The sequence below is a fragment of the Bos taurus genome, chromosome 13 (assembly GCF_002263795.3).
Source record: "Bos taurus isolate L1 Dominette 01449 registration number 42190680 breed Hereford chromosome 13, ARS-UCD2.0, whole genome shotgun sequence".
Lineage (NCBI taxonomy): Eukaryota > Metazoa > Chordata > Mammalia > Artiodactyla > Bovidae > Bos > Bos taurus.
In genome coordinates, this window is record NC_037340.1 from 6,868,264 (window position 1) to 6,888,883 (window position 20,620).

Genomic DNA, 20,620 nt, shown 5'->3' on the forward strand with positions numbered 1-20,620 from the left:
TTCATGCTTGCTGTAACATACAGCCATGGATGTCTGCTCTGTTCCTGCTACCTGAAGGGGTGTGATCACCATCACTTGCCAGCAGAAGGTGGCCAACCTCACCATCGGTGTCTTCAACAATGCGGGCTTCCCCCCAGAGATCTGGTTCCTTCCTCCCAGCCTGCGCTGAGAAAGCCTCCACCACCAGTGGGTGCCAGGCCTGTGGTCACCATCTCACAGCTGTCTTCCTGAGTTCTAAGAACAAGCAAGCATCCCCCACCACCTCCTGAGAAGGCAGCTTTTCTGCCTGAAATTCACACCGTTCATCCTTTGATTTTCTCTTCCTGGGAGCGCTCGCACCCCCAATCATGTGAAAAGATAATCACTGTGCCCTTTTATCCTTTTTTTCTCCCCAAACAGGGAAACTTGTGCTCTTCCCTTTGAAATACCACCCATGGCATTCTTGAACTTATTTTTAGACGTGTGGAAACATTCCAGACAAAAATCGATGCCCGGCACAGATAAAGCCCCAAGTGTGTTTATCGTGGGGAGAAGAAAACGGAGTGTTTTAATGTGGAAGGAGCGTGGCCATATGCCTGGATGCAGCGTGGCTGCCTTTAATCTGCAGAAAGGAAACAAGCATTGTCGATAATAATATGCAGCTGTCCAGCCCAAATGAGGACATATTGCTAATTAGCTATATTGTTAATATATTTTAAGGAGAGAGGCTGCAGTGACGTTAATTATAATCTTTGTTGTTGGTTGTTCAAAGTCTATGAGACCAAAAGCCTTGCTAATAATATCTTCTTTAATATCTTCAATAGAAGATTCTTGGGTTTTTTTTTCTTTAGAATCCCACATAAAAGCCACATTAGGGGTAATGAGGCCTGTAGCCTGAGCCTAATTAAAACAACATCTAACTAAGCCTGTGGCCATCATTATCATCAACTAGTACTTATTGGGTGCCCCCCGAGCTCATTTGGAATTGGAGGGTGTGGGGTTTGAGATTGCAGATACGGCCTGTTCTTTGCCCTCCAGAAATTTGCCATCCCGTCTGCCTCCAAGAAGTCTGCCTGGTTGCGTTAATCTGGGAATAGTTACCACAGCCTTGAAAGAAAAAAAAAAAAAAAATAGGCATTAAAACTGTCCAAGCCAGCCACAATTTGTTACTAGTGTGTGCCTCTTCTGAGGTTCTGGAAGTGGTCAGATCAGCCCTGGTTTTCACACACCGGCCTTTGGTTGAGGTTTATGGAACAGGGCAGGTGGCAGTGATTCTGAGCACGGTTTTTCCAAAGGTGGACGCACAGCTCCTTTTCACAGCTTGATGGTCCTCCCTGGAGCTGATCGCCCTAAATAGCTCTGGGGCTTGGTTCTCCAAAGAACCCCTGCCTCTCTCAGTCCTGTGCCAGATGAGCAGCTGCCGACTCTGCTGTGAGTGCTCTGACCTCGATGTGGTCCATGGCGGTCCACCTTGGTCACAATGCAGCCAAAGGGATGGATCCCCCCCGACGTGGCTGAGGGCGGCGGCCGGACGTCCCGGCTCTTGGGCAGGGGATGTCCCGTGGAGAAAGTACACGAGGAGCAAAGTGTCTGGGCCTGTCATCTTGGAAACCGCGCCGGGGCTGCCGACGAGAGGTTTCCTCAGCCATCTTGGCAGAGCTTTCCTGGGAGCATTCAGAGCTAGTGACGGGAGCCAGGGAGGCGATGCCCACCCATAGAATGCCAGCAAGCCTCCAGCTGACCCAGAGGATGCCACCAGGGAAGTGGTGGCCTAATGGAAAAGTCACAGCATGCTAGGAGATAAAGCTTTCAGACCAAAGGCTGGTGGGTGCAGACATCTGGGGTTGGGCCTGGCATTTGTATTATTTATCCAGTGATCTCTTACTGAAGACAGCAGAGTGGCAATGAGCCTAACCCCAACTCCATCCCAGCCTGATGGCCCTTGGGCCTCAGTGCCAGGCCCTGGGAGGCCTTGGGGAGTCTGCACACTCCGTGTCCTTCGCCAGGATCGCCAAGTTCACTGGCCCATCTCCCTGTCTGCTCTGTGATCGTCACCTGCTTCCCAGGCTTCATGGTACTCATTTGTTCAATCTTGGTTCAGACATTATTTCCTCAAGCAAACCTCCATTTCTCTTTAATACAAATGTTCCAAGTAAGGAGTTTTATAAGCCCTACCTCGAGTGCGGATGATGGCTTTTCCTGGCTTCCTCTGTTTTGTGAGTATCATCGTAGGTTCATTGAATGTCACGGATGCAATGCATGGCAGTCAACGACAATTTTTGTGTTTTGACACCCAAAGTATCTAATCCCGGTGCACCGAGGGCCCTTCAGGATGGCTCCCATGTTGTTCCGAGGGAACACCATTAATTCCTGAGTCTTCCTCGGTTCCTGCCACAGGAGAGCATCCCAAACTCACTTGACTTCCCCACCCCAGCTCTGGAATCAATCATTTGTCCAAGGAGATCTGGATTCTTTGAGGGCAAACACCTTGAAATTTTTTAGTGATAGGATTTTCAGACAAATGAAAGGAAATATGACATTACCCAGCAAGTAACGGGTTTGAGAAACGCAAGGTACAGATGCTGAAACAGTGAGAAGATTCTATATGTGGAAGGAGGAGGGAGGTGGTAGAGGGCGGATTTGGAAAGTCAGCAGCAAGGCTGAGCTCTTGTAACCTGGCTGACACCGTGAAGGTCTTGGAAATGATTCACTAAATGCTCGGTTGGTACCCGCATAAGCTGGGGATGGTACCCAATCCTGAGTCACTTTGCTGAACAGGGCTTTTCTCCCTTTATTGGTGGTCACAGTTCTCAAATTAGAGTCACACAGGGAACATTGCTACTCGCGCCTCGGTTGTCCTCGATGTTACTGTTTGTAGCAAGGGTGCAAGAAGTTCAGAGGTCATCATTCCAGGGCTACTATGAAGGCTCTCGTGTGTTACCAGGGACCTCAGCCCCTCTATCTTGCCATTCAGCCACCTTTAGAGAGTATCTTCAACCTCATGCCAGCAGCCTCATTTCACTTCAAACACTTGTATTATCCACACTTCAGGCAGGAGAAAATGAAAGAGAGAAAAGAGGCAAAAGGTAAACTGACTCTGCCTTCTGTCTAAGAGTCGTATCAGGGACCTTCTACTTACATCTCATTGGGTAGAACCGTGTCACATGGTCATCCCTTCCTGCAGTAGGTGCTGGGAAATGAAGTTTTAGCCAGGCGTGTTGCCTTCTGAAATCAACCCTGAATTTAAAAAAAGAAGAATGGATATTGGAAATTGCAATATCTGCCACAATAATACTGCCATCTAAGGCAAAACACCAGGCTACATGAGCACAGAGCCTATTTTATTATTACTGTTAGCATTTTATTATTACCTTATTCCTATTTTTAAATAAGAATAAATTATAGAAAAAATAAGTTGTAGAATAATGGAGGGACAGGAGCTATGCACAAAGGTGGGAGAGTCAAGTGGCAGCTGAGTAGTGTGGCCACCGTATGTCATTCCCCTCACAGTTGAACAATGTGTGAGTGCAAACCACTTACTAGCTTTAGTTCTTCTGTTTCTTTATTAGTGGTCACGGCTCTCAAATTAGAATGTTGCTCCTAGAGCTGCAGCAATGTCACAGGTCGAAGGTCAACTCAAAGACATGTTGTGGGCAAAGTGATATTTTCCCAAACTGAACTGATGCCCTTGTCTCACTTGAATTCAAACCAAACGAATCAGGCAGTTCCTTGGAAAGAGTGGTACTATTTCTTAAAGAGCGGACTCCCCGAAGCTCATGTTTTCAGAGAAGGATGCTTGCTTTGCTGAATAAAACACCAACTGTTTAAATCTTCATTTTGCAATCCACCCTTCATGAGAATCCTCGCTCTGCTAGGATTGTTATGTGAACTCGGTGAGTGAGTTTGGCCCTGCAAGGAGGTCTTGCAGATGGGGCCTCTGCAAGGAGTGTAGTGTGTCTTTGAGAAAGGATGAAGAAACGGTGTTTTCCTTCCTTATTAGCAGACCCAGTCTACTGTCTCCTGCCCTAGATTCTTGATTATCAAAATAATGGTTGCTCCTGAATCTTGTTATTGATTGAATAAAGTAGAGCTTCATTTTATGTGAGCCATTGTAAGGCACCCTTCTCCTACTTTATCAGTGCTGTGTTCAGTCATGTCTGACTTTTTGTGACTCCTTGGACTAGCCCACCAGGCTCCTCTTGTCCAAGGAATTTTCCAGGTGAGAATACTGGAGTGGGTTGCCATTTCCTCCTCCAGGGGATCTTTCCAACCCAGGGATCAGACCCAGGGATCAAACCCACATCTCCTGCATTGGCAGGCAGATATTCTACCTGAGGGCTTCCAGTTTCCAAACAGTTTGAGAGTGTACCAAGGTTTGGAGGGAGCCAAGGTTTCCAGGTCAACATGTGTTGTAGAAAAGCAAGAATAATTCAGATATTCAGAGATCATGATTAGCACTTTTTATGATTTCCCATTCCCATCTTTTAGACACTTTGCAAACGCTGAGCTTGTTTGAGGGGAGGTGGGGGGAGGCAGGAGGAGAAGGATTGGGGAAGGATGGAGAGAGGCCACAATTGTGTGCATAGTTCAAGCCAAAGCATACTTTGTGCCCCCATCTTCCCAGCACAGGCACTTGTGGCCTGAATCGTCCAGCCCAGTTGCCCTGACTCTACATTCCTCTTTTCAAGTGTAGACCCAACCCACCCTGAGTTCTCTGGACCATCCTGCTGGGACAGTGTGGGATTCTTCTTATTGCCTGCTTTGCTTTCCATGGAGGATCGTTCAGCCACAGAGAGTCTTAGCTCATGTCTAAGCCAGGATGACTGTGTGCCTCTCCTCCCAGGAGAAATTCCAGAGTCAGATCAAGAAACCCGTCAGAACCCCAGCCCTTGTTTTATCAGCCAGCTAAGCCAAGCGACAAATATGCAGCCCAAATACCTTTCCTCTCTCTCAGAAGCAATGAACATGAACTTGGGCAAACTCTGGGAGATGGTGAGCGGCAGGGAAGCCTGGTGTGCTGCAGTCCCTGGGGTCACAAAGAGTCAGACACCACTGAGCGACTGAACAACAACAACATCTCTTCTTCTAAAATAAGAGTTGTTGTAGTAGAAAGACTGCTTCATCACAAGGGAAAGGAAAGGGGGCACCATCTTTTAAAGATTTTTTTTTTTATGTGCACTGTTTTTAGTCTTTATTGAATTTGTTAAAATATGGCTTCTTTTTTACATTTTGGTTTCTTTCTTTTTCTTTTTTTTTTCTTTTATTTTGGCCAAGAGACATGTGACATCTTAGCTCCCTGACCAGGGATCAACCCTCATCCCCTGCATGGGAAGGTGAAATCTTTTTATTTTTTTTTAATTTATTTATTTTTTAATTGAGGATAATTGCTTTATAGAATTTTGTTATTTTCTGCCAAATATCAACATAAATCAGCCATAGGTGTACCTATGTCCCTTCCCTCTTGAACCTCGCTCCCAACTCCCTCCCCATCCCACTGCTTTTGGTTGTCACAGAGCCCCTGTCTGAGTTCGATGAGTCACACAGCAATCCCCACTGGCTGTCTGTTTTACATATGGTAATGTAAGGTTCCCTGTTAACTCTCTCCATACACCTCACCCTCTCTGGAAGGTGAGCTCTCAACCACTGGATTGCCAGGGAAGGTTCCCTCTTTCACCCAGTCTAGCAGCGTGTTCCGGTTGCCACCATGAAGCCAAGGCAGGATTTGCAGGGTATCCCTCAGGGTGTGGGAGAGCAAATCATGCACCCTTTCTGAGAATTAGATTCCCAGAACCTGCTGCAAGAAATTTTCCATGAGAAGTCAGATGTCCTCACTAACATTGTTGGGGATCCAGGGAGAAAAACAAGAGAATGAGGGCGTTCAGTGAGCTTGCCCCAGGCCACGATAGAGATGTTTCGTGTTGGGGAAAGAATTAGCCTGCCTCTCTCTCACTGTCTCTGCGTGCTGGATGGGACAAGCTGGGCATAATGCATTTGGCCTCTGTTGTGTTGAGCAATGTCTAGGAATGCCAGGGCAGCTCTCTCTAGGAGGCTATGCCAGGAGACGAAAGCATGACAGAGAGGTGACTGGAAAGGTGTGCAAAGACTCTGCCCCCGGCCACATCTCCCGAGCAAAGAGGAAGGGCAGGCAAAGACCTGATGAAGGGCAGCAGCTCTCCCCTCCCTAACTGCACGTTTTAAAGAGGAGCTAGCAGACAGGCTTCTTCCTAGCTCCGTCCTCTTCTCAGCCTCTGGGAACATTCACAGACGTGATCTCTGCACCAGGGAGTTTATTCCTCATCCCATGTCTGTTTAGAGAGATAGAAAAATCCAGCCCCTCAGGTCAGCTGTTTAATGAGATGGTCATCTGCTGCTTGTGTTCCGTCCTCAGCCCACTCTTGACCTCGGGTGCTCAGAGTCAGGAGTGTTTTGATCCCAGATGTAACCCCTGACTGGGTCCGAGGCGCTGCAGGCAGAGGGGGCGGGGAGTGCGTGCGGAAGCAACGTGCTGGGATATCCACTCCAAAACCCCCAAACATGCCCAAGAATAACAAGGAAATTAACCGCTGACCCAAACGCGGGTGAAATTCTATCTCCACATCGCCCTCCACCAGTAAACACGAAAATGCTACCCCTTAGGGGATGGAGGAAGCCTCCAACCAGAGGGCCAGGGAGAAGGCGAGCAGAAGCTACTCTGGGAAAGAAGTCCAGCAACTTCCACGCTCTCTGATCACTGGGAAAACATTTTCCCCCAGTGACAACCAAACACAGACCTTTTTTGCTAGCCTGGAAAAACAACAGACTTGCAACTTTTCACGATAAAGACCCTCAATTTGAGAACGCCTTTGTGTGACTTTTTCTTGGGCTGTCCCCCACCTCTCCATCCCCATCTCAGGTCCTTCTCCCCCTCTTCGCTCTGTCCCAGCCTCACTGGCCTTCTCTCTGATCCTCAAGTGAGCCAAGTCATCGGCATCCCAGGACGGTCTTCCTTGCTTGTCCCTCTGCTGTGTTCTTTGCTCAATAATTGCAGCTGTTCAGGTTTCACTTTGCAAGCTGCCTTTTCAGACAGGTCTTCCTCAGCCACCTACATTGTGTTGTCCCTGACCACTGTCTGTTACTTTTCTTCTGAGCAATCACTGTTCTCTGATCCGACCCTATTCATGTGTGTACTTGTGGTTTATTCCCCCCGGTTAGATGTGCAGTCCAGTAGAACAGGGCCCGTGACTGTCTAGTTCATGGCTTTCCTATGCCTAGCACATGGTTGACACGTGTTGACTGGATGGCTGGAAGGATGGATGAGTGGATGACTGAAAACACTGAAGGCAGGAAGGAGGGAAGGCAGAAAGGAGGGAAGAAGGTTAAGTAGGTTGAAAAGCAGATGGATGGAAAAGATGATGGATGGACAGATGGATGGATGAACGGATGGATATAATCAATGATTTGACTGAAATATTTTCAGATCTTTTGCTAACCCACACCAAAGAAACAAGCTGTGGACACTGGGGTTATAACTAAAGCCAGAGTGGTTAATCAATTGAAGCTGTGATAAGCAAACTATAATTTGATTCCAGTTCTAAATGAACAACTGTTCTCCATTAAGCACTTCAAGCTCCATCAGGCTCTTCATGTTGACATATGTTGATGTTGGATAAATATCCCATAATACACTGTGCTATGCTAAGTCACTTGAGTCGTGTCCTGCTCTTTGCGACCCTATACATTGTAGCCCACCAGGTTCCTCTGTCCATGGGATTCTCTAGGCAAGAATACTGGAGTGGGTTGCCTTGCCCTCCTCCAGGGCATTTTCTTGACCCAGGGATCAAACTCATTAGCCCTCAGAAAATCCCCAAGTAGCAAGCTAGGAAAATTTTTCTGATAATTTAGCTTTTTAAAGATGGGAAAACTTAGCCATGGGAAGAACAATGATTTGGGAGTGCAACCCTGGCTTAATTCCAACTCCTGGAATTGTCCTCGTCTCAAATTTTTAAGGGTAGCATTTCTAAATCATGCTTCTCCTGTTTATTTGTTTATTTGCTTGTTTGTTTGTTTCAGAATAACCTCAACATGGAAAGTGCCTCGACATCAGAAACCAGCTTTCCTCTGTCCAAAGAAGCACCCGGGGAACATTCAGACCACCAGGCTGGGCACCAGCCCATCCCCAGACAGCAATTCCAGCAAGAGGTTGGGCACCCTTCATTGCAAAGAGATGGCCCCAGATCCTTTCTCCTTGACCTACCCAACTTTCCAGATCTTTCCAAAGCTGATATCAATGGACAGAATCCAAATATCCAGGTAATGCTGGGCAACTGAAAGGTGGAAGAAAATGAAACAGTCTATGCCTTTGTTTTCTGATCTGATCCCACCTCCCTTTTCCCCTTAGCCCTTTGATGAATCCTGTTATCTCTGCCAGAGCAATGTTACATTGCATCTGTGTAAACCCTGGATTGTAAGATGCATCGTTATTTTCTGAACCACTGAAAAAAGAATACAGTGCTAATTAGAGTATGGCACATCCAAGATTATAAAATTTATCCAGATCTGATTTCAGAGCTGTTGAAATAGAAAAATAAAACAAAATAATATGCTCTGAAATTGATGAAAAACGGTAGCTATAGGGAAAGGCCAGTCTAACGCGTGAGTAGATGAGGCAAATTATCATGTGATTTCCAAGACACTCAGGAATACAAAGCCTCTCTGCCTTGCCTTGATCTCCAGAAATTCCTTTAGGAGGCAACAACACTTCAGTTGTCGCATTAGTTGCGCTAAAGTGTAAAACAACTGATGAGAAATTTCGATAAGAATAGAGTGAAAAATAGAAGTTCCTAGCAGATAGCGGAATGCATGCCACTAGGATGGAGTGGGATGAAGCTGAAGAAACAGGAGGTTAGGGAAAGGGGCTCCTGGAATTGAAATTAAGAACTCTCATCGGCACTGAAATAGCACAGTCTACTCAGCAAGGCAAAGGCGGATCTGACTTGACTCTCCCAACATGTTGAAGCCAAACATGTTGTCTTCTTCCGATATTATCAATAATGCAACTAATTCTCCGCAAGTTACCATTTGGTTTGCTTGCCCAAAGTCACATGGCTAGTAAACAGTAGTTGGGGCTCAAACACAAGTGTTCAGGCTCCCAAGAAAATTCACCCTACCAGTCCGTGTGTCAAAGACAAACTCCTCATTTTGAATTTCACTTGCCCCTCCCTCTGTTTCTCCCCAGAGATGGGCCTCATGGTGATGGAGGGAGGCCCGTCTCCCTGGGCCACCTGGCCCCTGCACACCCCTGTCCTCAAGTGCTGGCTTCCAAACTTGTAAGCTTTGTCCTCAGTTCTTTTCACATGGGGAAGGGCAGTTCAGTTCAGTTCAGTCGCTCAGTCGTGTCCGACTCTGCGACCGCATGGACTGCAGCACGCCAGGCCTCCCTGTCCATCACCAACTCCCAGAGTTTACTCAAACCCACGTCCATTGAGTTGGTGGTGCCATCTAGCCATCTCATCCTCTGTCGTCCCCTTCTCCTCCTGCCCTCAATCTTTCCCAGCATCAGGGTCTTTTCCAGTGAGTCAACTCTTTGCATGAGGTGGCCAAAGTACTGGAGTTTCAACTTCAACATCAGTCCTTCCAATGAACAGTCAGGACTGATCTCCTTTAGGATGGACTGGTTAGATCTCCTTGCAGTCCAAGGGACTTGTAAGAGTCTTCTCCAACACCACAGTTCAAGAGCATCAATTCTTTGGCACTCAGCTTTCTTTACAGTCCAACTTTCACACCCATACATGACCACTGAAAAACCATAGCCTTGACTAGATGGGGAAGGGCAGCTTGTCCTTATTCTTTCTCTGTATCAAATTCCAGTTGACTTCCACGGCAGAAAGAGTACACCTCAGTTAGAACAATACACCCACCATTCCCCTACCTCCCCATGCATAAAATGTTGTGTTAGCTACTGGGAAGTTAAAAAATGTCAGACCTTAAATGTAAGGTCTTCCCTCCAGGAAATGACCTGGGTGTGAAGGTTCCAACTGCCACCTAAGAGAATGCCAGAAGGATCGTGGAAGCGGAGCAGAACAAGTGCTGTGCTCCATGGAAGGCGGACCCAGATAGACGGAAGGGTTGGGAAGGGACCTGATCATTAGGGCGGGGCAGAGACGAGGGCAGAGAAGTGAACAGTGCTCCGGAAGTCAGGCTTTGACAACCCGTGTGCTGAAATCATGTGCACCAATTCAGGTTTCCGATAGGTCTTGTATCAATCCAGCTGATTAATCAGAAAAACAGGCCATTTTCTCCATTGTCCTCTCTCCAGGAACTGTCCACATGGCTCTCTGATAAAGAATACAGGACCCACTTGGGGGAGGTGCAGACTGACCAAAAAAGGCATAGATAACCCCTTACTGTTGCTCAGTGTGACTCCCCATCCCTCCTTCATTGACAGGAAGTGATTTTTCCTTGTTGATGGATTTTTTTGGCTGTAGGACCAGACCACCCTTATCCCAAGGGTGCTTAGCCCATGCCCAAAACAATTTGAGGTTTGCTGCGGCTTGCAGTTTGTTTTTTTTTTTTTTTGAGAGATGGGCAATCTCATTGTGGAGCTTAATGCTGAGGACTGAGCTATTAATGCCATCAATTTAAGAGTTACTGATATAAACTTACAAGAAAAGGCCTGGATACAGGGGACTGGAAGGTTGCAGTCCCCACGTTGGAAAATTACCAAGTTCATGGGCTCCACCTAGGACTGAATTTCTAGGAGAATTTATCTAGGAGAATTTCTCTCTCCCAGATAAGTCCATCAGTCAGAAGTCCCCAGACATCACTTGGGTCTTTTTAAAATATTAGCTGAAATGTCAAGGAAGAACAGTGATGCAAAGGCAGTTGAGATTCTCAGATCTGGGAAACCCTGACGACTTTTCCATAAAAAGAAAAGGGCAACCATGAAATGCTAAGCCCACGCCAGCCCACACGATGGATTTGTACATGAGCTCAGAAAAGCCCCAGAACTCACAATCCATTTTTCATCAGCATAAGCTGTGCTGTTTAGCCAGATGAAGAGAGCTTTGCAACAGTACCGCTGGGCTTCCTGAGGGGTGAGGAGGCTGTTGGGGTTGATGGAGAGAATTATAAAGCGAGACCAGGGAGCAGAGAATACATGGAGGATGAATCATGAGAAGACCACTCTTGAGACCCTCCGACAAAGCCTCTTGGACTTTCATAAAACACAGTTTTTATAAAGTGGAAATCATTTGTCCTTGTCCCCTCTGAGCCCACAGCCACCTGTTTGTACAGACTTCTAACAGGTACAAAGCAGTCAGCGTTTTGTCTTCCACTGGTCTCAGCACTGCCCCGGTACCTATGGGAAGCTCGCCTCCACGCCCCTTCAGAATGGGCTGCTTTGGAGCACAGGGTGGGAAGGGAACCAGGCTACTCCTATGAGTTCCCTAGATGTTTCTTGAGTTTCCTTTTGTACAGAAGAGATCACTATACCTCCCAAGAGTATAGGTTTCCCCATTGCTCCAACAGGGCAACCCGTTCCTGGCAAAATGGACTTGAAGCGAAAGATGCTCCAACCCAGATACCATCACACCCAAGGACCCAAAAAGACCAAGCCAGTGCGGTCCTGCTGCCTGTTCGCCAGTTGGGTCATCCCTCTGCCGCTTTGCACAAGCCCCGTGACTGATAACTGCGTGGGGCCAGTCAGAGGAGTAGAGGGGCCTGTGTTTTATTGATCTAATGACCTGTTGGCCCCAAAGAAAGGAATACTGAGCTGTGTTCCTGGCCTTCTCTCTCTGGGAAGACCAGCAAAGAAGAGCGTTCATTGCTCAGAAAGATGCTCAAAGAAAGACCGATGTATGGTACCCCTGAGAGCTCCAGCCCTAGGTCTGAGTACAAGTGTGTGTGAGTGTGCATACACACACACACACACACACACACAGCTGGCTGCTGTAGCCTCAAGCCTCACCACACGAGTAAATCGGCTCCCTGGTAGTCCTTTAAAAGGTGAGGTGCTTTCTCAAAGGGGGTGATGGTTTTCATGCTGACAACTCTTGCCCCTTCCTCAGAGCTCTACCATTTTGCTGAAATCCACTGGCTTGACACAGGGCTGATGCAGCCAAGCAGACAGCCCCACTAGTCACCCTTGGCCATCCTCTCGTCCCGGGGAGCGGACTGCAAACAGGTGAAGGCGTACCGGGGTCGGCTTCCACTGCCGGGCCGTCTGACCTCGTCTCCCCCTCCCCCTCTGGCAACCTGCCCCCAGCCCCCACCCAGCTAGCCCTCCCTGGAGCGGGGAGCACACAGGCATTTGATACCCCTGTCTCTGAACCACACCCCAGCCCCGCCCCCTTGTCTGCAAGCACTTCCCACGCTCCAGGGCTGGGGTCCACAGTCTCCCCCTACGACCACCACCAAACCGCCCACACCTTTCCAAAGAGACAATGCTGAGCTGGGCCTCTTGACTTTTAGGAAGGGAAATCCTTTAAAAAGCCCAGCTTTTCAGAGCTTTTTTTTTTTTTTTTTAAATCGCTGAAGCCAGGTGGCCTCTGTCCCAAGTGAATTGGGCTCTTCATTTTAAGACTGGCTTCAGGCTGTGGAAGTGAGTAGGGGGTGGGGGGAGGCGGCGGGGAAGTCCAACAATGCACAAAATAGAAAGAAATAGCCTCAAACTCTTGAACCCAATCTCCATATTAAATTTAAAACAAAACTAGAAGTTGGGTTTTGGCAACAAATAAATAAATAATCCACTCAGGAAAGAAAGTAAATCCCCCAGGGCAAGTTCAAGCAGAACGTCAGTATCCTTGGCTGGGTTTCTGCTCCGCAGCTGATGGTCAGATAGCAGATGCAGAAATTTCTAAAATAAACTCATTATTAGGCTCACTGCATCAATTCCTTACCACAGTAGCTATTCACCACCAAATATTTCTCTTTTCTGGGTCCATCTGAGATTCGTATTCATTTCAACCAATGTGTTTCTTTCTTTTCTTCCATTGAGGGAGACTTAAAAATAGTCTTCTAAAAGCCCTTTTTTCCCCTTGTGCAGACTTATTTACACGACTGCAGGCCTCTTGATGTAATCAGATGAGTTGGCCAGGGCTATAGGTGTTGTACGTGCTTCTACTTCTGATTTTCCCACCTCCTTTCTTCCTAAAATTCTTTTGGGATGGCAGGCCTGTCCAAGTAAGAACCAAGAAATCACTGTGCCCAAGACATGGACCCACACGCTCCTGGAGACAAGCTGATTCTGTTCTGATTCTCAAGGGGGCCCTGCTGTCCCCATCGTGAGCCCGAGTCCACCCACCTCTCTTTGGGCTCCGGCAGCACCATTTCTGTCAACCAGGCTTGGCCTCTGTGGCTGCTGAAGGTTACTTGACCTCCATAGGCCTCAGTTTCCTTGTCTATACAATGGGAATAACAATCTAGGTGTAGTACCTTTGTAGGACAATACTCCATAGTGGTAGGGTTGTGCGGATTAAATGGGCTTCCCAGGCGGCGCTAGTGGTAAAGAACCCACCTGCCACTGCAGGAGACATAAGAGACAGTCGATCCCTGGGTCGGGAAGATCCCCTGGAGGAGGGCATGGCAACCACTCCAATATTCTTGCCTGGAGAATCCCATGGACAGAGGAGCGTGGTGGGCTACAGTCCTTGGGGTCGCACAGAGTCAGACACACGGCTGAAGTGACTTAGCTTCTCATTAATCACAAGGATTAAATGAGATCATCCATGGGAAGCACTCAGCAAAGTGATGCAGGATGCTTCCCCAGATTGGTGGACGCTGGCTGGTGATGGCAGCAAGTGTGAAAATGACAGAGGAGACCAGTATAAAATAATTAAGAATCAGGAGATCTCGTTTTGAGAGCAGCTCTCCTTCCTTGCTGTTCACCTAAGGAATGTGAACTCTCCAGGCTAGTTTCTCTGCCTGAAATGTGGGGCTAGCTTTTGTAGAACAAGAAGTGATCCCTGAACAGGAATGCTGGAAGGCTCAAAGCATTCGTGGCGCTTACCTGGAGCTGCCAGAGTTGTTTTGAGAGCACCAGTGGGTCTGAGAGGGAGGGATTATATATCTTCCTGGTCCTTTGTGTTCTTTCTTTGGCATTTGTCAAGGAAGAACGGTTACATTATCGGGGGCGTAACCGTTTGCTGCTCTGTGCTGTTGAGGAATCATTTCAACTCCCAGGGCTTCTCTTCATCTCTGGGAAATAAACACAAACCCAAACTACCTGGTCACCGAAGCTCTCAAGCTTGTTAGTCCTCTAAAAGGGCCAACAAGTTAGAAGATTCTAGAAGATTCTCCTGAGTTCCGAAGATCAAGCCTTCTGTATTCTCAGTGTCGTTAGTTTATTGCTGATTAGACTAAGAATTGTGTTCGTTTCCCAGTGGAAAGTGCTTTTCAGTGCTAAAGAGTGTGTTTCTAATAAATGTTTGAACTTTCAAGAGGAAGAAAGAAACTGGTAATAGTGCAAAGGATTTTACCCTTTCCTAATTTTGGACGGAATTCTCAAACTTGGCACCTATTCTAGTCTCTCTTTCTTGGATCTGACAACATTCAGCAAGAAGTTGGACTTGGGTCTTTTGGAAAAGTTATTTTTCTTTTACTGTCTTGATTCATGGTATGGAAAAATCCAGAAGAAACAAATATACTAAAGATGCTTCAATGCTGTGTATTGAAGACGCCAAAGGTAAGATCTAGCTCGTCAGCCTGGAAATCCACTGTGCTCCCTGCCACACCTTCAACTCGTCACACTGATTATTGTTCAAGACATTTTTATGAACAGATTCTTTGATGCTAAAGAACATGTAAATAAGAGTGAGAGCAACAGGAAGCATAAAACTGATCTCCCTCTACCTCCTTCCATTCGAGAAGTCACAATCATGCTCATTAAGTCTTTTTAATTGGATGCCTATGAAATTTCACGTTCAAGATTAGATTTGTTCTTTTGATATCAGTCCGAGGTTTCCACATTCCTAACTGCAGGGAAGGGTGGATCCTAAGGTTTGCATGGTTTTGGTTTTGTGTGGGGTTTTTTTTTGTTTGTTTGTTTGTGTTATTTTTAATTCAGTTGGAGCAGTGGCTAGAAATGAAAGGGGAAAAAGAAACCTCTAAGCTGATGAGATTTAGTCATCGATAATAGTTTTTGGAGTAAATTTGTATTTTGCTACTCATTGCCTGGCCAGGCAACAAATCTGTTTTGTTTGGATCCAAGCAGCAGTTTGGGGGGAAAAAGAATCATATTGACGGTAATAGCTTAAAACATGGAATTGTTTTGATTCCCAGCTTGGAGAAATTGCAGGGCACGTTTTGTTTAGGCAATCCCTTTGACTCCAGCCTGGATACAAACGGAATACCAAAACTGTCCAGCCTGTTCCCCCTTATCTCCTACCCAGAGACTGATCTTATTACCATAATTGCAGGCTTGCCTGGCTTTTGGCAGCCTCGCGCCTCCAAGACCCTTAATAGCCTTGCAGACAATTGTTGCGGCTCAGTTGTTCTGTCTGCAGGCATGGGGGCTGGGACTGCATAGGAGAAAGGTTGTGTCTTCAAAGGCTGGGCATTATGGTATCTCTGCTGGCTCAGGTCCCTGCAACCCAGCTGTGCATGCCTTCCACTACATCCTTGTAGGGTTGCATGTGGGTCCTGGGCACTGTCCCTCTCCAACAGCCATCCCTCCAGCAAACAACAGTGATACAAGATGAATGATGTAATTCTTCTTTTTGTCCTTTTGGGGGATTACTAAAAGTTCCATAATTATTTATAAATATGCAAGGGATGCTTACAAGACTGGGGTGATGGTGGTAGCATGGAATCAAGCCAATGGTGCCCTCGTAGGCATCCCACACCAGAGGAGATGCTCTCGGCCTGCCACGGCCCAAGTGTACTGGGGTAGAAGAGCACACCCTGGACCTCGTGTCTGGACCACACAAGGCCACCATGAGCGGGGCAACCTCCTTTGAACGTCGAAGAGAGTAGAATTCAAACTTTTCCATTCCTGAGACAAAAGGAAGGGTCTGTTTGTCTCAGGGATTGGCATGACCCGGTGCAATTTGGCAAAGCATCTCAGCAAGCCTCTCAGATGTCGAGTTAGGGCAAAGCTAGAAGAGCATCTGCCCAGTACATCTTGCGCTGATTACTTGGAGCGCATGTTTCTGATTCATTTGCACATAACTCATCCAGGGGTTGTTGCAAGAGCCGTGTGATGGCCAGAGGAACCCAAGGAGTCTTTCATTATGTTTTTAAAACAAGTTTCTCTATGTTGATTGTCTCTCGGAGCCAAGAAGCTGCATTCTTTCAGCCCTGTGACTTCCAAACGAGGCTCCGTAAATCCAAGAGTGAGTTCTGACCTTGACTCTGGGACTGTCTGCTCTGACCCTGAGGGTGGGTTAAGCAGGAGTCTGTGCTGGGTCTGGTTTCCGAGATGAGTGAAACTCACAGCTGGGACAGCATGGACCTTATGCTCACATCTCTACACGACCTGTGGCATCCAGCCCCTACCGGCATCGGTGGGCTCTGGGCTCACCTGGTCACAAGAGGGGACAGGACCTAGATGACTGACTTTTTGAGAGACAGTTTGGAAAAGTTCATATGAGGACAGGCTCTGGAGCTAGAAACCCATGGCTGCCCATTACTAGCTGTGTGATCTTAGGCAGCCTGTTAACTTCCCTGTGTCCAGTTCTTCTGTCTATAAGAAGCTGTCTAGCCACTACTCTGAAATTTAACAGCTTGAAACAACAATCACTGGACTGCTCGGGGTGCTGTGGGTCAGGAATTTGAGCAGGGCTCAGCTGGGAGAGCTCTGCTCTGCTCTAAGTGCTATCAGCTGGGGTGACCCCGTGGTGCGGGAAGATCCAAGATGGCTCCCAGCTCAACTGACTGGGGCCTCAGAGCTTTCCAGGGACTTGGGGAGCCTTTGTTCTCTGCTGTATGGCTCCCTCATCGCATGACGGTCATGTGCACAGTAGTCTAGACTGGGCTTCCATACGTAATGGTAGGAACTTTCTGAGAGAATGCAAATGGGAACTTCAAGACCTCGTGTGGCTGGTCACGTTGACACACCTACCACATACTATGAGTCGTTAGGCCAGCCCAGACTGCAAGGGAGGGGATGTAAACCCCGCCTCTTGGTGGGAGGTGCGGCACCCACAGAGCAGAATGGGAGGAGTGGCAAAGATCCTTTCAGATCAGTAACCACAAGGGCCGATCAACAGAACCAACAGTATAGAGACGTTTTGAGGATGAAGTACATTAATATATGGAAAGCCTTTAAAACAGCGCCTGGTACATGGTTAGTAAGTGTTCCGTTTTATGAGTTGTTCTAGTGCCATTCATGGTACACGTTGACTCCTTGAATTAAAGACTTCCCAGCAACGTAGTCATCCGTAAATCAGGGGCCCTGTGATACACTGCTTCCTCCCAACGCAAGGCCCGTGGGCATCGGTTCCTCCGGGCGTCCCTGGAGGTTCTCCCGCCGCCCTGTCACTGTGCAGCCTCCGCTTTCCCTCCCGCGGGAGGCGCGTTTCCCTCCCGAGGGAGCCACGTTTCCCTCCGCTCTCAGACTTTCTCCCGAGGGTCACCCGGCGTGGAGGCTGTTGACTCCTCCTTGACCCTGGCCTGTTTTGAATTCCTCAGGTCACCATAGAGGTGGTGGATGGTCCTGACTCTGAAGCAGAGAAAGATCAGCACCCGGAGAATAAACCCAGCTGGTCAGTGCCATCCCCCGACTGGCGGGCCTGGTGGCAGAGGTCCTTGGCCCTGCCGAGGGCCCAGGGCGGTGACCAGGACTACAAGTACGATGGCACCTCAGACGACAGCAACTTCCTCAGCCCCCCCGGCGGCTGGGACCGTCCGGCCCCGGGCCACCGGATGTTTGAAACCAAAGAACAGCCAGAATATGGTGAGTTTACCACCCAGCAATATAAAATCCGTGCAGAGAATAAACGAGGACGATGAGGCCAGTGGACGTGGAGCCAAGCAAAACCCTGTTTACAGTGTGTGGCTTTGAGTCTTCAACAAGGCAGACCTCATACAGACTCTGTCCACCCCGTCCACAGAAGGCCCAAGAGGCCCCCTCACCACATTTTTCTAGAAATACTATAATTTTAAAATAATGCCAATTATCCTCGGAAAGGTTTTTTTTTTTAAGTTAGGGATCTTTGAGGTCCTGCCTTTTTTTTTTTTTTTTCCCCAAAAAATGACGAAACCACTGAAATAACTTCTTCAAATAGTGTGTGCGTGCTCAGTCGTGTCCAACTCTTTGAGACCACATGGACAGGAGCCCAGCTGCCTTCTCTGTCCATAGAAATTTCCAGGCAAGAATACTGAAGTGGCTTGCCATTTCCTTCTCCGAACTTCCTCATGTATTTGACTGTAAAAACCTGTATTGAAAATCCATTTAGTGAAAAAGATGTGCCCAGCTGTCTCCTTTGACCAGGCAACTATGTTATGTTTATCACTGGTAATGGAGTGGCCCTTAGAAACCCTCATGGACATGTATGTCTCAAGTTATCAAAGTGAGGCATCCCCAGCAGCAAATTTCAAGACCCCGAGTTGGGACTTTCAGTTTCCCATGCTTTTAGAGTAGGATAGGTGAGACAACAAGCAATTTCTAAGTTCAATGGCTTAAAATAATCCACGTTCATTTCTCACTTAAGCTGGGATGGAAGACAGGGTCAGGGGAATGTGGCTCCACCCAGTCATTCGGGGACCCAGACTCCTTCCATCTTTAAGCCTCACCAACTGTGAAGGCCTGAGAATCACCCACTGGATGCTCTGCCTCTGACTGGCAGACAAGTAGAGAGACAGAGCCTGTAAAAGGCTCTCATGCTTTCAACCCCCTCAGCCTGGAGAAGACAAATCACATCTGCCCAGATTCTACTGGCAAGACTTTGTCATATGATCCCATGTAGGTGCAAGGGAAGCTGGGAAATGTTTTCTGTGTGAACTAGATGAAGAGGAAACCGATTTGGAAAGCATCTGGCCAGTCTTCATGAAGAATCGGGCAGGGTACCCCATGTTATAAGAGTATCTGATATGTTGCAAATGCATCCACCATGATGATGGCCTTGTGGTTCAGCCTCAGCAGACTCAGGAGCAGACAGTCTACAAGGGTGACTTGTTTTGCACCATTTGCATTCTCACCCTTACCCCCATTTTCAGCAAAAAGGCCACTTGTATATTGGCAAGTCGTTTCTGCCTGCTAATAGATGATCCTAAGCAACGTCCAAAAGAGTAGGACTTTCTTCCCAACCACGTCACTTAGTCGCAACTGACATTGAACACATCTTCTGCCCATCATTCTGCTAGGTACTGGGAATCCAAAAAAGATTAAGACATGGTCCTTCCCTGAAGAGCATCTCACCTGTTTTTGAACAAAAGGAGAAAACTTAGTAGATGGAGCAAAAGAATGCCACAGTAGAGATACACAGTAAATGCTAGAGAAGCAGAAAGAGAGCTCCCAGACCCCACCCAACCGCTTATAAAACCTTCCCCTTTCCCAGAAGTCCAATTTATTTTCCAAGAAGGATTGGGAACATTAGCCAACCTTTCTGTAGCAGTTGCCTTCCACAGTCCCTCTTCATAGCAGCTCTCAAAAATTAGCTCATTTAATCAGCTCACTGAGGCAGAGACCCCACTTTACAAATGGGGAAACTGAAGCCTGGAGAAGTTAAGCAACTTTGACCTAAGATTCATCTCAGACAGTCTAGGTACGGAGTCTGTCCTCTTCATCACTGTGTTATTCTGCCTCTCGGGGGCAGAGGGGGCAGCACATCCTTTAGGGCAGTAAAGTGGATCTATAAAGGGACAGTTAGATTGGAAGACAGGAATGGGAGTAGAAGTCCAGGGCTGAGCTGTTGAACAAGAGAAATACCGAGGATCCCAGAGTGCTGGCCTGACCCTGCACAGGACTGCAGCTTAACCTGTCTGCCCAGCCCACGTGGAACATGGTCTCTCTGAATGAGGCTCAGACCTTCAACATCACAATCCATCCACTGCCTGTGAAAACGTAATGCCTATCCTGGGCCCAAGCCCCTTCCCTACATATCTCCAGGTATGGTCCCCAGGCCAGTAGATCAGCATCCTCAAAGACCATAAAATAAATGCAGACTTTCAGACCCCACTCCAGGACTGTTCAATTTCAGACACGCTAGAAAAATGAAAGTGACAGGGTCAGTCGCTCAGTCATGTACGACCCTTTGCAACTACTATCCATGGGATTCTCCAGGCAAGAATACTGGAGTGGGTAGCCATTCCCTTCTCCAGGGGATCTTCCCGACCCAGGGATCGAACCAGGGCCTCCTGCACTGCAGGCAGATTCTTTACTGTCTGATCCACCTGAGAAGCTCCTGATCTGGAAGCACGAGGCCCCACACACCAGTGTTTCTCAGTATGGTTGCCCATACTCCTCTGGGCATTTATTTTTTAAATCCCAATGCCTGGACTTCTCTCTAGATCAGTTAACTTGGAGTCTCTGGGGTGGGACCCGGGCATCAGGGATTTTTAAAGTTCCGTGAATGACACCAGGGTGCAGCCCAGATCGAGGGCCACTGCAGTCCTTCCATGGAATGTGCAGGAGTGAGACCTGGAGTCCTTGTATGCTTCTTTCTTTTTTCAGTCAAGGTCAGCAGGTGATTCTCATGCTCATGGAAGTTTGATGATCACCACTTAG

At 47.7% G+C, this 20,620-nt stretch overlaps 1 protein-coding gene and 1 long non-coding RNA gene across 4 annotated transcripts in view; one reads left to right on the plus strand and one right to left on the minus strand.

Moving 5' to 3' along the window:
• LOC112449246 (uncharacterized) overlaps positions 1–14,507 on the minus strand; it is a 29,225-nt gene extending 14,718 nt beyond the window's left edge. Inside the window, exons 1-2 of the long non-coding RNA XR_003037712.2 lie at positions 13,964–14,507; positions 3,119–3,216 (exon numbers count right to left, since the gene is read on the minus strand). This is a non-coding gene — a long non-coding RNA (uncharacterized lncRNA). The remainder of the gene's footprint in view (positions 1–3,118; positions 3,217–13,963) is intronic.
• Positions 1–20,620, plus strand: part of ISM1 (isthmin 1) — a 95,180-nt gene that overhangs the window by 51,237 nt on the left and 23,323 nt on the right. For all 3 annotated transcript variants that reach the window (XM_025000411.2, NM_001163935.1, XM_059892484.1), the window contains 2 exon segments: positions 8,029–8,268; positions 17,584–17,848. In XM_025000411.2, coding sequence (XP_024856179.1) covers positions 8,029–8,268; positions 17,584–17,848 — 505 coding nt within the window.